The sequence below is a fragment of the Abrus precatorius genome, unplaced genomic scaffold, assembly GCF_003935025.1.
Source record: "Abrus precatorius isolate BTA unplaced genomic scaffold, Abrus_2018 Scaffold7, whole genome shotgun sequence".
NCBI lineage: Eukaryota > Viridiplantae > Streptophyta > Magnoliopsida > Fabales > Fabaceae > Abrus > Abrus precatorius.
This window is the reverse complement of record NW_020874417.1, coordinates 22,757,176-22,772,700: the sequence shown is the minus strand read 5'-3', so window position 1 is coordinate 22,772,700 and position 15,525 is coordinate 22,757,176. Positions and strand designations below refer to the sequence as shown.

Sequence of the window (15,525 nt, the reverse complement as noted above, 5' to 3'; positions counted from 1 at the left end):
AAAGTGGTTTTTACTAATCGCTTTCTAAGTTGGTGCTCCAAAAGTCAATTTCTGGCGTAGTGTACATTAGTCAGATTCATCAACACTGTAGGTAAAACATAAATATTTATATCAATAACATTTTATAGATGTGAAATTATTAATCTAACAGTTAATTTGAAAGTTTTTATTAAATAAATTAATAATATAAAATTTTATATTCAAAAAAGTAAAATATATTTTGTTGCATTACTTTATTTTAGTAAATGATATATTTTAAAAATATAAGTATTTGATGTTAACTAAATATATATATATATATATATATATATATATATATATATATATATATATAGAGAGAGAGAGACGTGTGTGTATGTTGATTAAGTGAAACTAAAAAGGAACGGAAATTTCAACTTTTTGATTATGAAGAAAGAACCGCAAAAAAATAAAGTGCAAGATAATTCTTGCGGTCAGGAGTAAAGGACCATAGGGAATAGTTATTCTTTGTCTGCGGTTTTTAAGTGCAAAAATTTTACAACCATTGCTTGTGGTTACCTTTATTAACCGAAGAGAATAACCTTTAATTTTATCCCACTTAGAATTCCCTTAAAACCAATTGATTAAATTTTAATTCTCTCTTCTCTTCTCCTCTTCTTTCTGTGTTGCTCATTGCTGTAAGTGCTCAGTTTACCTTTTTTCGTGGTTTTGTTGTGTTTTGCTCACTTTTCATTCTTACCTATTGTTAATATTGTTGCTATGATTTTGTTGCATGTTCATGTCCTTCATTAACAATAATAAAAGGATGGGATAAAGTGAATTAGCCTACAATTTCTCCATGATTATGGACAAGAAGAACGAAGGAGTCGTGAGACAAACAACAGCAAAAACTATAAACAACTTCGTCTCACTGGAGATAAGTCATTAATGTAACCAAAATTCTCAACATGCTCATAGGCCGAAAAGGCAACTTATTGTCCCATCGTGCCGCGGTTGCCCACTTTGTATCCCACTCGCAAATACAGGATAAATTGCTATTGCCTAATTTTTATAGTTTATTTTAGAGACTAACAAATTTAAACACAACTGAAAATAATATATCACGATAATAAATATCAACCGTTGATCGATTTATTACTATATATCTAATGGCTTAAACGTCCTTATGTCAGCTAACTGACCGTAGACACCACCAAAGTAAGTTAGAAATATATTATTCGGCATCTTAAATGCGCCCTGAAAACCCTGGAAGCGGCGTCACGAATATTGGATTTGTTGATACGATTATGTCCATTGTCAAAACGACATTGTTTTAATCACCTGTCTGGTGTCAACAATGTGAGTTATTTGGCTACTTCAACACCCCTTGGCTCTAATTTTGGGACTCTGTATTGTAACTTTAAAATATTTATTGTGACTCTTTATTCAAGAATTTTTATTAAAATATTATCACTTATTAATTGATCAACTAATAAAAAAATATTTTATATAGAAATTATTTCAGAAAACAGTGGTAATAAATATTTTAAAATAACGATAAGCTCAAAAACATTGTAACTATTTAGTTAATTAAACTCGAAGAAACTTTTTATGAACTCTACCGAAACCTTCTTAAATTTTATTTTCTCGATTTACAGAAAACTCTATATATAGTGGAACACTGTCATTTTCCCTATCTTATCGCAAATTTAAAGGCATGGCTTTGTACAACACAAAGCCGGTTCTCTTGTTGCTCATTCCATTCCTTATGCTGCATAAAAATTCCGAGACATCTTTCGAATTCTCCAACTTTTCAGGGCCATACACAAACACCATTATTACCTTCCAAGGCGATGCCTTTGCCTCACACGGTTCTATACAACTAACAAGGGTCCAAAACGGTTCTATCATGCCCTTCAGTAGTGGCAGAGCCGCCTATGCTCTGCCAGTGCGACTTTGGGATGCCAAAACCCGAAAGATGGCGAGTTTCACTACCACCTTTTCTTTTGTTTTATTGAATGCTCCAAATGTTGGAGATGGAATAACTTTCTTCATTGCACCGTTCCACTCTCACATACCCCAAAATTCAGACGGTGGGTATCTCGGACTCTTCACTCCCAATTCTGCTTTAAGAAAAACAAACCAAAACCAAATAGTTGCCGTAGAATTTGACACGCACCAAAATGATTGGGACCCTGACTATCTTCACATAGGCATTGATGTTAATTCCATTGCTTCGGTAAAAACAGTTGAGTGGCAAAATGACAATCTTGGGTTGGAAACAGTGTTTGCCACCGTAAGCTATGAGCCCTTGACACAAAATTTAAGCGTGGTTATTAGGAACGGACCAATGGTTAGCCTCTCCCAAGTGATTGATTTGAGGACCGTTTTGCCAGAATGGGTCAGCGTTGGGTTCTCCGGCTCCACAGGACTGTTTGTTGAAGTACACAAGATTCAATCTTGGAGTTTCAGTTCTAGCTTCGATTAGGACATTGGTGTCTTGTTAATCACGAATTAACTTAAGCCATCTTTTTTATATATAGTTGTATTTTGCTTTCGGCATGGGTAGAAATTTTCAAATTTTTTTTATGGCAAGTGTAAAACCTAATAAAAACTGTTGTTTACAGAGAAATGCAAAAATGTGAAAAAGACCCGTTACTGCTTCGTTAGTTACATTTCATAAAGAATAAAAAAAAATTAAAATAAAAAAGTAGAAAGGCAAAAGCAACAAAGCTCTTGAAGAAAGAAGCTGTGAAGTTAGTAATTGGTTTGACAAATACATCAAACTTTTTCGGTAGTTCATGAAGACATTAGACTATTGTTTAGGCAAAATGGGAATAACCATATCACAGTAGAATTAAAGAAGTATAATCTTTCATCTTTTGGGTCTTGTAAGGTCAATATTTAGCTATAGAGGCTTCGCCGGAGCTTCATTATCTTCTCGGATGTCATCACCTCCCATTCGATGGATATAAATTGCAAGCTTACACAATAATTGATAAGAGCGTAAATGAAAAAGGCTATCAATATATTCTCTAACCCTAGGAGCATTCGCAATTTGTTTTAGTTTTTATTCAAAAAGATAACAAACCAGCACTTATGCGATTTAGTTTATTTCACTTTGAATATAATTTAAAATTTAAATTAAATTGCAAAATATCAGTTCAGTTTGGCTTAATTTTTTTGTTTTTTATTTATTATTGGCTTATTTTATTTTTTAAATTTTATTTATTATTATATGAATTTTAATTTATTTTTAATTAAAAATAAGTAGTAGCTCAAAAATTGAAATAATTTTGTTAAAAAAATTAAAAATAGAGAAAATAAATTATTATTAAAAAAATAAAATTATAAAAAATAAATTATTGATAGAAAAATTATTCAATTGAGAAAACTAAGAAGAATATAAAGTAAATAGAAATGACGCAATATATATTTTTAGAATGTTATAATAAAATTAACTAAAAAATAATTTTATATGAAAATATAATATAAATTTGGTTTAATTTTAATAATGAGAACTGAAATTGAAGCGAACTGTAATATAAAATATATTAATTTTTTTTTTTCAATTTTTAGTTTGATCAATTTTTTATTTTATTAGTTTTTTATTTTTGTAAATCAGTTTAGTGATTTGAAAATTGTTTTATCTGATTCTGGACTCTAGACATGCGAAATATAGATGAATTTTACAAGGTGACATATTTCATACTTTCTGTTCATTTAGATATCGAAACAAATACACTAATCATATTTCATATATTATCACATAAATAAGTTATATTAATTTAACGATGTAAAAGAAATTGATATTTTGGAAAAAAAAATTATAAGTCAGAAAATTTTAGAAATAAAATTTACAATTATAATAAGACTAATTTAACCTCTTTGACTTTATAAATAATTTTGATTAGCCAAAAGACTTGTATTACAAAATTCTATGGTTTCTTAAATGTTTGAGACCTTGGACTAAATCACCATGAGTTGGTCAATTGCAACTAAGCCTAAGAACTTAGTTTAATTGGTGGAACAAAATAGTAGAAAACTTAACTAAAATTTATTGATTTGTCAAAATTTTAAAATATAAGACCAACATATTATAAACTAAAACATGAGTCATAAAACAAACAATTGAACAGGAAAAGAGTAGCAATTACATGTCCAAATTCAATCAAAGTAATTTAAAAGTTCAACCAAACCAAGTAAAAGAGAACATTAACAAACTTTGAACATAAAATTCATATAGTGTCTCTAAGAATTTGAAAGGGAGAAATGAGCAGAAAAATTCAAGAAAATACTAAGAACTTCAGGGAAAAAACAAATGTAGAGAATGAATTCCCTTTCATAGAGAGATGTGTGCTAACTTTTAGATTTTCTTGAATGTATAAGCTCTTAACCGCTAAGAGTTGTATAGATTCAACTTAAGAGATCCTAAACCTCAACAACTAAGTTCTATATGCTCATGTTATTATTTTAAAGATTTTTAATATTTTTGATATATTTAATACATGCATATGATTCTTGGTGCTTTAAATTTCATGTTCAATGGATAATATGCTTTAAACTTGTATTATAATCACACATAAATGTGAGATTGAAGTGTTTCTATCGAAATTCAAGTTTTCTTTTCAAATTGCTAAATTGAAGAAAAAAATCATAAATTAGTGGACATGATATTTTAGAATTTATTGATATTTTTGTTTGAATTTTTTAATGCTAAATTCAAAGAATTAAAAGTTTAGAAATATTAGGACCATAAAGCAACCATGGAGCACAAAAGTTTTATTAAAAAATAAAGAAAAATTAAGAAACTTGGCATAGAAAAAGCATGACAAGTTGATTAAGACAAGTAAACACTAGTAACCATTTAATTGAATGTTTATTGATGATTTTACTTGGAATTTAAATTTTGAATATGTTTATTAATTAAGACAAGTAAACATGGGATGTTCAAAACTTTTCCATAAAATTAATTATATAATTAATCATTTAATTATAGTTAATTATGATGATTTGATTGAAAATAATGTTGAAATAATAAAATAAAAATAAATTAAAAACAACTAAATAAATAAAATAATACATAAAAATATTACAAAAGTTTATAGCATTCATATAAAACTTAGTGAAAATTATGGAACTGAGTAATAATTGATTTTTATAAATAATGAATAAATAAAAAAATAAAATTTTTTCATCCTAAAAATTTTTAAAATGAGAAAAAAAAAATTAAAATGATTATAAATAAATAACATGTTTAGAAAGTGTCTAGAAAAATTTACCGAATTAAATTACGGCAAATGAATGTCAAATCAGAATTTAAAATAACAAAAAAAACTAATTATTTTAAAAGACTAAATATCCTTAAATTATTTATTTAATTAGGTTTTAAAATAATTTATTTACAAACACTTACATGTAAGATACACATTACCGTGATAGATAATAATAAAAATTGAATAATTTTTTGTTTTTAATTATATATGATTAGAAATTATTATTATTAGCATTAAAAAATAATTAATGATTAGTGTTTAAATTCTTATGATATTTGTATTATGCATACTCTAACAAAAGGTAAGGTGCTACAAATTGTCTTTCAACGATTTACTTGAATTATCTTTTTTTGATGTTGTAATTGTGGAATTTGCATTATTTAGAGAATCTTTACTATTTTATGAATCAAGGCAAGACATTAGTACAGATTATCTTCCAATGATTTACTTAGATTATCTTTTTTTGATACTGTAACTGTGAGATTTGCATTATTTAAGGAATCTTTACTATGCTTAATATAGTTACCCATGTGAAAATTAATTTTTTAGATATGGAATGGGTTATACACCATGTAGGGAAGGCAATGGGTAAAGTACCCGATGGGCACCCGCAAAATTTACCCACAATGGGTAGGGTATTTACCCGCTATATGGGTACGGGTATGGGTATGGGTAAAAACCCGCAAATTTTAATGGAGATGGGTGCGGGTATGGGTATCTAAGTACCCACCCCTCCCCATACCCGCATATATATATATATATATATATATATATATATGCTTGAACTTTATTATACAATTATGAATTGAATTTTTGTATTATTATATTACTTATGTGAAGTTATATAAGATTAATATAAAAATATATTTAATAATAAAGTAAACCAAAAAATTTATTTTGGTTTATATTTTTAATAGAAAAATTTATTTACTATTTTATATCATTTAATTTGGCTAACACAATTTAATTATTACATAGTTAATATGAGATTGACTTTTTTTAAAATATTATTTATATATGACACACATAAAATATTTTTTACACAAATATTTTTGTTAATAAAATCATATTGATGTTTTAATCATAAAGTGAATGATAAATAATAAATATATTATAAATATTTTATAAATTTTACAATCACCTATTATTACCGTAAACTAATTATTTATTAATAATATTTAAATTTTATTTTTATATTTTAATTTAAAATAATATTTTTCTATACAACATATGTATTACAAGTACAACTATAATTTATTGAATCTAAATAATATTATTCTTACTATTTATTCACATTCAAAGAAGTTTTTGAAAAGATATGAATATAAAAAATTATTGTTAATTTTTATTTGTTAATTTTTTTAAGATAAAAAAGTATAATTTTTTTAATATACACGTATATTTCTTTATTATAAAATTTTATTGTAACTATTTATCTTTTATTCAAATTCTTTTTTTTTAAAATTTATATACATTAGAAATATTTAATTCACTAAAATAATTTTTTAAAAATTTATATTTTTTATAAAATACTTTCGTATAGTATATGAGTTAAAAAATACTAGTATTAATATATATATATATATATATATATATTAATTATATTATATTATTTTAATTAAATCTATTATTTTTCTTACAATTTGAAATTCAAAAGTTAAAAAAAATATTTTATGTATCAATTTTCTATTGTTAGTATTGAACTTCTCTACTCTAACTCTATTCTCATTCTCAATGTCTGTCTCACTAAAACTTAATAACTATGAAATGTTATTCATGAGAGTTAGTTGTTAATGCCGTCACAAGAGGTTACTAAGTGATCCCACACGAAGGGACAACCATTGTACAGATCTATTTCGTTATCGTTCTGACATTACTAATCAATCAAATCTCACACAAGATAGGATTATCACTGACAAATAACTTGTGTGTTTAATTTTGCTTATTATTTCTAAGCATTTTAATTTAGAAAATTATTATATTAAGATACATTTAACATTTATGATCTTTGAATATTTGTTTTTTTATCTATATTTGTACCTTGTTCGACAACTACATATTGAATTTTTGTATTATTATGCTACTTATGTGAAATTATATAAACATATTTTTCTTTATAAATATTTTTTTCTCAAACAAGCGCGGGTAATGGGTACAAGACGGGTATGCGGGTACCCAGAGGGTACGGGTACGGGGATTAATGTTCATACCCATGCGGGTATGGGGCTGGGTACGGGTATTTTTTTAAAATGCGGGTATGGGGATGGGTACTATAGTACCCTACCCATACCCTACCCATTGCCATCCCTAACACTGTGGAGAAGCATGACCTTGGAGTTAGATGTTGTGCAAAGTCCAAAATGATCTAGGCTCTCTACTCGATTATTGTAGTGTTGAGCATGTCTAACAGTACTATCCTAACCTAACTAACGTGGACAACTATCATAGCCAAGTGGTAGAATGTCTTGATTTATATTAATTGAGTACTTCTAGAAGGTATAAATTGTACACACCATAATAACAGAGAACATGTCACTCTTTCATTATCCAATTATTTTATTGATAATCAAATGGTATTCATTTATATATGAATTATATTATTGCTCTCTATTTGTTATTTGTTTGTCTGTATTTTAATTTTATAAATTGGCCAGTGTAAAGACGCCAAGTAATTGAGCGAGCATATTTATTTCTATAATTTATAACAATGTATGAATCTAGATAGTTATTCAATGGGACATGTAAAATTTTATAGATAATTTATTGAATTTTGACAACAGTAATTATAGTGTTATGTTTCTGTATGTTAGATTTATAAATAATTGTAGCTAAATTTCAATTCGAACAATGTTTTCTATTAAATATATGTTTTTGTAAAAAATAAATATTCTATTTTTTGTAATAAATTATTTACTAAATATAAATTTTAGAGTAAATTTAAGATATCACATCATATACAAGAACAAATATATTAAAAAAGTTAAACTCTAGTTGTACATGAATTATTATCTAATTGAATCAAACTTATAAGTACATGAATTATTATCTAATTGGATCAAACTCATAAGTAATGAATTAGGGTATAGAACCATGCTGATCATATTTTTCTTTTTATAAAAGAATATGAAATACGTAACCTTAATTACATGTGGTTATATTTACTTGCAAGGATTTTGATGGATTAATGTATATGTATGCATGCTTTAAAATATGAGCATGCTCTCACAAATTAAAATTTTAAGATATTTTAACAACTTTTAACTTATAAACATACACAAGTATGAGGTGTTGCTCAACTCGCAATACCAACACCATGAATCTCTTTATCATCTTCTTCATAACTTTCATCTATTTCTTTACCGCCAAATCTGATTCATTATATCACTCTTACAAAAATTATAGTTCATCTGTCTCTACACTAACAAAGTTTACTCCTTCCACAACCCAAGATATATTTTTTACACTTTTTTCTTCATTTTTTTTCTTAATAATGTAACCTCTCATTTTATTTTTTTTATGTTTATTAGTATTTTGTTCATTTGAATGTAGACTATTTATTTAACATGTCATACAAACTCAAATTTCAATGCAATAAAGAATTGAAAAAGAAGAAATTTCAAATTTTAGACAAACAAACTCGAGTTTCAATGAATCAATTTTAATTTGTTAAAAGTATTAATAAAAAAATTTCAAATGTTAGATCCATGATTTCTAAAAATTACTTTGAAGAGCAATTACAGAAATCATTATTTAAGTGACACTGAAAATACATTTATGGTATATTTTGCATGATACTATTTGTTATAACGGTTTAAACTACTCTCCAAAATAAAATAAAATTGTTATCTAATGGCTTTTTTTTTTTGCAGTAAACAAATAAAGTGAGCGTTAAATAAAAGTAGGATAAACTCGTTATAGGCAAACTCATCGCATTTGGCATTTCATGCATGTCTTATAGAAACTGTATTATTATATTTTATCTATTTTTTATTTTCCTTTCCTAGCAAGGTATCATGTTTTATTAGTTTGACAAATGTTAGAAACATGATATTATAGAAATATATCATAATTCCGTTGTCTGAAGGTGTCTACATGAGATGCCCCCTGAAAATAGATTTCTAATGGAATTTTTTTAATTCATAGTCATAGTTACTCTTTTATTTTATGAAAGTTATATCCCGTTCTCTCTTATTTTGCTTACAATATAAATACAGCCCATCTATACTAAATTTTCTATTTCATGCAATAATTATTTGTCATAAAATTTAAATTTGTGCAATCATTTAAAAAATTTTAAATAACTTATTCATGTTACAAAAAACTATTTAGCTCAAGTGATAATGGATTAAATTTTCTCAATTGTATTCTTGCTCAAGCGAGAAATCTCTCACTCAAGCGAAAATTTGCAACAGAAATGGGTAACTCGCTGCCGTGTTTTCGCTCAAGCAAAAATACCCTCACTCGAGTAAAAATATCAGCAAAAAAGTAGGAATGTTTGTCTGGTTTTCTCGCTTTAGCAAAAATGGCTTCGCTCAAGTGAGAATTTGCGAGTTTTAAAGGGTATTTAAGGAATCTTCACTCTAAAACTTGTATTGCGAGTTTTAAAGGGCATTCTCGCTGTAGCGAGAAGGTCCTGGGCATGTGGCGTGCATCTGTTGCCTTCTCGCTACAACGAGAAGGCAACAGAGAGAGGGTATTTTATGGGTGCAGTCTCGCTGTAGCGAGATTATACAGAAACCAGAGTGCAATTTCCTCTGATATTTTTGCTGCAGCGAGAAGAGGTTTCGCTGCAGTGAGAGATGCCTCGCTGTGGTGAGAGTATCGCGAATCTTAGGGTATTTGAGGGGCTTAAGGTTCGAAAAATTCATTTCCCACTTTTCCTTTCATCCCTTCTTTAATTTTCTCAACCTTCAACACTTTTTCACCAATTAAACTATCACCAAAGTCGTTTGGCTGCAAGATTGAAGGTTGAGATCACATTTGGAGCATGTTTAGGTAAGTTCTAAGAGCTAGGTATTAGTTTTTCGTCCCTTTCTTCGTTTTCTCCAATTTTCTCGGAGATTTTCAATGTATTTAGGATAAAGCACCGTGTGGGGGATATTTTCTACCATTAATTCGGATTGGGTCTTCATTCCTAGGTAAGGGGGGACTTTACTGTATCCCTTGGTGTTTAGATTTCGTTTATGTTGCTAGATAGTGGAATGTGGTTGAGATAGAACATAGAAAAATATGTGTTTTAATGGAAATTTTGTATGAAGCATGATGTGGTACTTATTGGGTGATGTATGTGATTAAATGGTTTGATTGTGATGAAAATTTAGTGTGGAATAAAATGTGATTGATTGTACGTGCTGACATGCCATTGGTTGATGATGAATAATATGAAATAGGTGAGAATATGTGTAAATGCCATGTTAAGTGTGATTGTAATTGTGTTTGAAATGTTGGAAACTATGAATGGTTACACCGATACACTGGAAGTGTGGAAGATAGGGGCGGTAGAAATAACTTAGGGAAGAGAGGGTGGTGGTGACACTAATAGTGAGCATAGGTGCAACACGGGCCACACACTCTCCTTCTAACTCAGTCTCTGTCTAACACCTTCGCTAAGAGGCCCGTCACCGCACACGTTATATCTGTGAGGCGAGGGCTAACCGACGGCCAATCATTATGTGAAACTGAGTAAGTCCATGAGGTTAAGAGCATCAAGAAACTGTGATCGTAGTGCCACAGTGAACGTGGTTATCGTGCAATGAGCGTACGTGGGGAGTTGTATGTGGATTTTTTTATGGTGTAGTGAGCACACCTGTATGTGAATTGGAGTGAAATTTTGAAAAATGTTACTTTGTGTTTGTTTGATGCTTGATTTGAATTACGTTAGTAAATGTGTGAAATGTGCAAGATGAGTCTCTGTTCTTGTGTGTAATAATATAAAGTATTCACCCTTACATTTATTTTTCAGGTAACGAAGACGATCAGCAGTAGGCTCAGTGAATAAGAGGGATAGAATTGCTATAGGACTTAGAAAACCATTCTTTGGAAATTTGTGATGTATTTAAATTGGTCTTATAGCATTTGTTTTGTCTCAAACTTATAAGCCTCCTTATTTTGAAATACTTTATTGAAATTATGTATTGAAAACTGTTGAAATAAAATTTTTATTATTCCCATTCATTGTAAAATTAATTTATTTAGAAAATATTTGGAAAGTAAATTAAGGTGTTACAATTTTGGTATCAGAACAATTCATCCAAATCAGACTGGGGTATTCGGGTTGAAGGGTCCAAGGTATGTGTTGATGTGTTTTTTTTACCTTAATTATAAATGTTGTTATTGATCTGATGTGCTAGAATGTAGTTTGTTGAATTGTTTGTTAGATTATATTAGAAATGGTCAGTAGAGGTAAAAGGGTTGGACCAATGACCTCCTAGAGCGAATAACTCAAGTTCTAGAGGCCTTGGTGCATAACCAAGATGCGAAACTGATTGAGTATAGAGGGCTGTCTGCCTTCACTAGACATAACCCTCCAAAATTCGAGGGAAATTTTGATCCGGAAGGAGCCCAATGGTGGGTGTCGGACGTGGAGAAGATCTTCCATGCGATGGGGTGCAAAAAAAACACAGAGTCAACTATGCCACATCATGTTATATGGGGAGGTGAAAGACTGGTGGAGGTTTACCAGTTAGACATTGCCACAAAAGGGTGGCTATATTCAGTGGGAATCATTTAAGGCGAGCTTGATTGCGAGTGTCGCACTCAGACAAATTAATAAAAATCAAATTGCATAAAAATTATGTAGTAAGAGGTGCAATCCGAGTCGTCTCCCACTGATGATAACGTTATATGATTATAAATTTAGAGGGGGTTTGATTTATAGAATAACACTAATTAGAATCAAAAGTTAACAAGAATTAAAGGCTCTAATCCAAGAATTTAGAAGAACTACGACCACTCTATCACTGGATTCCAAGAAGATGCATCAACCAACAAATTAGTGATTAACATTAAATTTGAATGAAGCCTCAATTCAAATTAAGCATTCACACGAGAACCCTCATGCATTCGATTAACACATAGTTCGCTCAAAGTTCAGAAACCTCTAGAACTTAATCGATTTGTGTTAATTTAATTCACCAATGCCATTAATCTTAGATCTCAAACCTGAAAATCTAATTCACACTCCTTCAAGAATTAATTACATACATTAACCGAATAATATGTAATTGAACAATTCCAAACGAAGAACTTCAATTTGAAATCATAATTAGCAAAAAGAGAAAGAAGGAAGAGATGAAACTGAATTTGTTATTGAATAAATTGCGAAACTGATTCTCATGAGTGTCTCAGCCCTTTTTCAATCCTTGGACTAGAAGGAAGTCTAAGCCTCCATTAATGGAGAAAAACGAAAGGGCCGATTAGATGTTTTAGGTGTGGGAGGCCACACATGTTAAGGGATTGTCCACAACCATGAACCAACTATGGCAACTGCAAAAAACTAGGACACACCGCTAATGTGTGTTTTGCTGCTCCTAAGAAAAGTGATAGTACGAGCACAGCCCAGAGGCCTGAGTCGAGAGGGAATACAGGGCCAAGCATGGGACTGAAGTCGAGCATTCTTGGAAGGGTGTTTGCTATGAATGGGGTAGAGGCTTCACAATCTAAGAGCTGATTAGAGGTAAATGTGTTATTAAGGGCAGACTATTAGATATATTGTTTGATTCGGGTGCCATGCACTCCTTTATTTCTATGGATTATGTGAAGTATTTGGGTTTGTCTACAATGGAATTATCTTGTAATGTTGTGGTGACTACCCCTATGGGTAAGCTAGTTGTAACATCCTGGGTGTGTTTGGGATGTTCGATAATGGTGCGTGGAATGGACTTTGAGGTGGATTTAATCTATTTACCTTTCTCCCAATTAGACGTGATTTAGGGAATGGATTGGCTAGCTGCCAACCATGTGTTGCTAGATTATAGAGAGAAGACGTTGATTTTTAGTGCGTTGTGAAACGTCCCTATTCCTAATAGTTCAATCTCCATTATCTGATACTTCTTAGGAAAATACCCAAGTTTTTTTTATAACATATATAAGAGTCAATTATGTCTAAAACATCAACTAACTCTTTTACACAAAAGCACTAATATCATACATTGGCCTAATATTTTAGTGCTCAATAGATTACAAACCTTCTAAGTTTCATCTTGCCATTCAATTAATTACATCATAACAGAACCGAAGGTCTACATAGCGACCATTAAAACAAATCACTAAACATATAACTAGTTGCAACAATCTTAAGCTACTCCCTAGTTAGCTCATCCCCTACTCCTTTGGTAATTAGAACAGAGTCATTCTGTATCCATAACATTGTCAAAAGACACAAAACAAAGAAGAGGGGTGAGTACAAACATTCATAAACAATAATACAAGGTAATATATATGCTTAAATAAACAAAACATCATTCAGGCATCAACGATATCAAGCATCCCTATACTTGTGCTTAAATGAACAAAGCAACATTCAAGCATCTAGCAACAATCATTCAATTCAAGCATCAAGCAACAATCATTCTATGTCTTTTGTCCGTGAATTCTCCATGAAGTAATTAATTAATTATCCAACATTTTATTTTCAGGTTAAGATTGGGAGTTGTGTGTGCAATCTAGCTAGTGTCATAGGTACATCTTCTCTCTTTACTAGAGATAGAACATAAGTGCACAATTCTTATTTTATGATCACTACCAGCAGTCCACACTCAAACCAATCTTTGTATGCTCTAGTTTCTGTCAGGATAGGCTAGCAAAGTTCCCACTGCCTACGACACAAGTTAGCTAGACTTGGTCTCTTGTAAGTCTTGGGCACTCTCATATCCCCTATAGTAAGACCAACACTATTTGCTCCTTGCCTGTACTATGGCGTATTCAACATCTTTCACAATCACAAATGTAAATAATATCATAGCCATTAATTGTCCAACAGGCACATTATAACATCTCTATTTCAAGAGAACAATCAATTACATGGACATGGCTAACAATCAAAATTTTTCAGATTTCATGAACTAACTTGTAAAATTCATAACTAATTCGATACAAGTCCAAACATCATGAAATCACCAAGGTTTTATTCCTTTAAATGTCTATTATAATATAAAATTATAGTCAAAATACAAAAGCTTCCAAAGAATTAATCAAGTTTCAGTTTACCTCTACTGTTCTCAGATCATTTCACTAAACAACTAGCATATTGTAAAATTCATAATAAATTCAATTATCATCCAAAAAACATGAGACCAGTGATATTATTCTCATTAACATGTCTATTTTGATGTAAAAATACTTCCAAAATAAAACTATTCCCAAACATCAATTCGTGCTTTAATTTCTCAGTTCATATCACAGAATAGCACAATTTAACAACAACATATTAGAAAGATCATAAGTTATTCAATTCATCACCAACATTCATGAAACTAGTGGCATTATTTCAATTTGGTTATCTAGTTTCACATAAAAATATAAATAAAAATTTATAGCTGTCAAATTCCATAGTAAGTCCTAAACATTCTCTGTCACTCTCAGTAACATACTTCTCAGAATCAATTAAATAGAAAAGTCATAACTATTTTATTTTAAGTCCAAAATTCATCAAAACAGTGGGAATATTTCTCTTCTAGTCTTTATTTTCATACAAAAATGATAATAAAATAATGCCACTTATACATTTTAAAACAAAAATCATAAGTATTTAAATTTAACTTCAATTTAAGCAAACATAGAGAGAATATTTTACTTATGAAGTCTAATTTTGTAAAAAAATATAAAGAAAATAATATTTTGCACGGAACATAAGCTGAAGAAAATTTATAGGGAGTTGTTCTCAGGAAATCATTCACACACATCATAATATTAAAAAATTCATATCTATTTTGTTTCAAATCTAAATCAAATGAAACCAATGAGAAAAGTTCCATTAATAAGTCTATTTCTACACAAAAATAGAGATAAAATAATTCCACACAAAGATATTAAAACGAAATTGAATCAAGGCACACTGCTCCCAGAATACTATTTTCATGTAGCAGAAACTTAGAAAACTCATAATTAATTCAATTTAAATCCAAAAAAATTAAAACCAGTGGGAAAAGTTTCAAAATCTAATTATACACATGAATAAAATACTAACAAAAATTTTTGCAAAGTTTTTCTCATATGTTACATTATTTGTAGTTTAGTCCTTTTACTTTATGTTAATTGCAAAAAGGTTCTTTTCTCAATTTTTTTGGTAATT

The 15,525-nt window shown here is 29.4% G+C and overlaps 1 protein-coding gene across 1 annotated transcript; it reads left to right on the top strand.

Annotated features, from left to right (window-relative positions):
• Positions 1 to 1,664: 1,664 nt before the first annotated feature.
• Positions 1,665 to 2,633, top strand: LOC113873616 (mannose/glucose-specific lectin Cramoll-like). The gene has a single exon (XM_027511818.1). It carries the CDS (start codon positions 1,676 to 1,678, stop codon positions 2,444 to 2,446), a length of 771 nt encoding a protein of 256 aa, XP_027367619.1. The 5' UTR covers positions 1,665 to 1,675; the 3' UTR covers positions 2,447 to 2,633.
• The last annotated feature ends 12,892 nt before the right edge of the window (positions 2,634 to 15,525 follow it).

What these genes read in the sequence shown, in the direction of transcription:
- LOC113873616 (XM_027511818.1), top strand. Translation starts at nt 1,676, where the DNA reads ATGGCTTTGTACAACACAAAGCCGGTTCTCTTGTTGCTCATTCCATTC.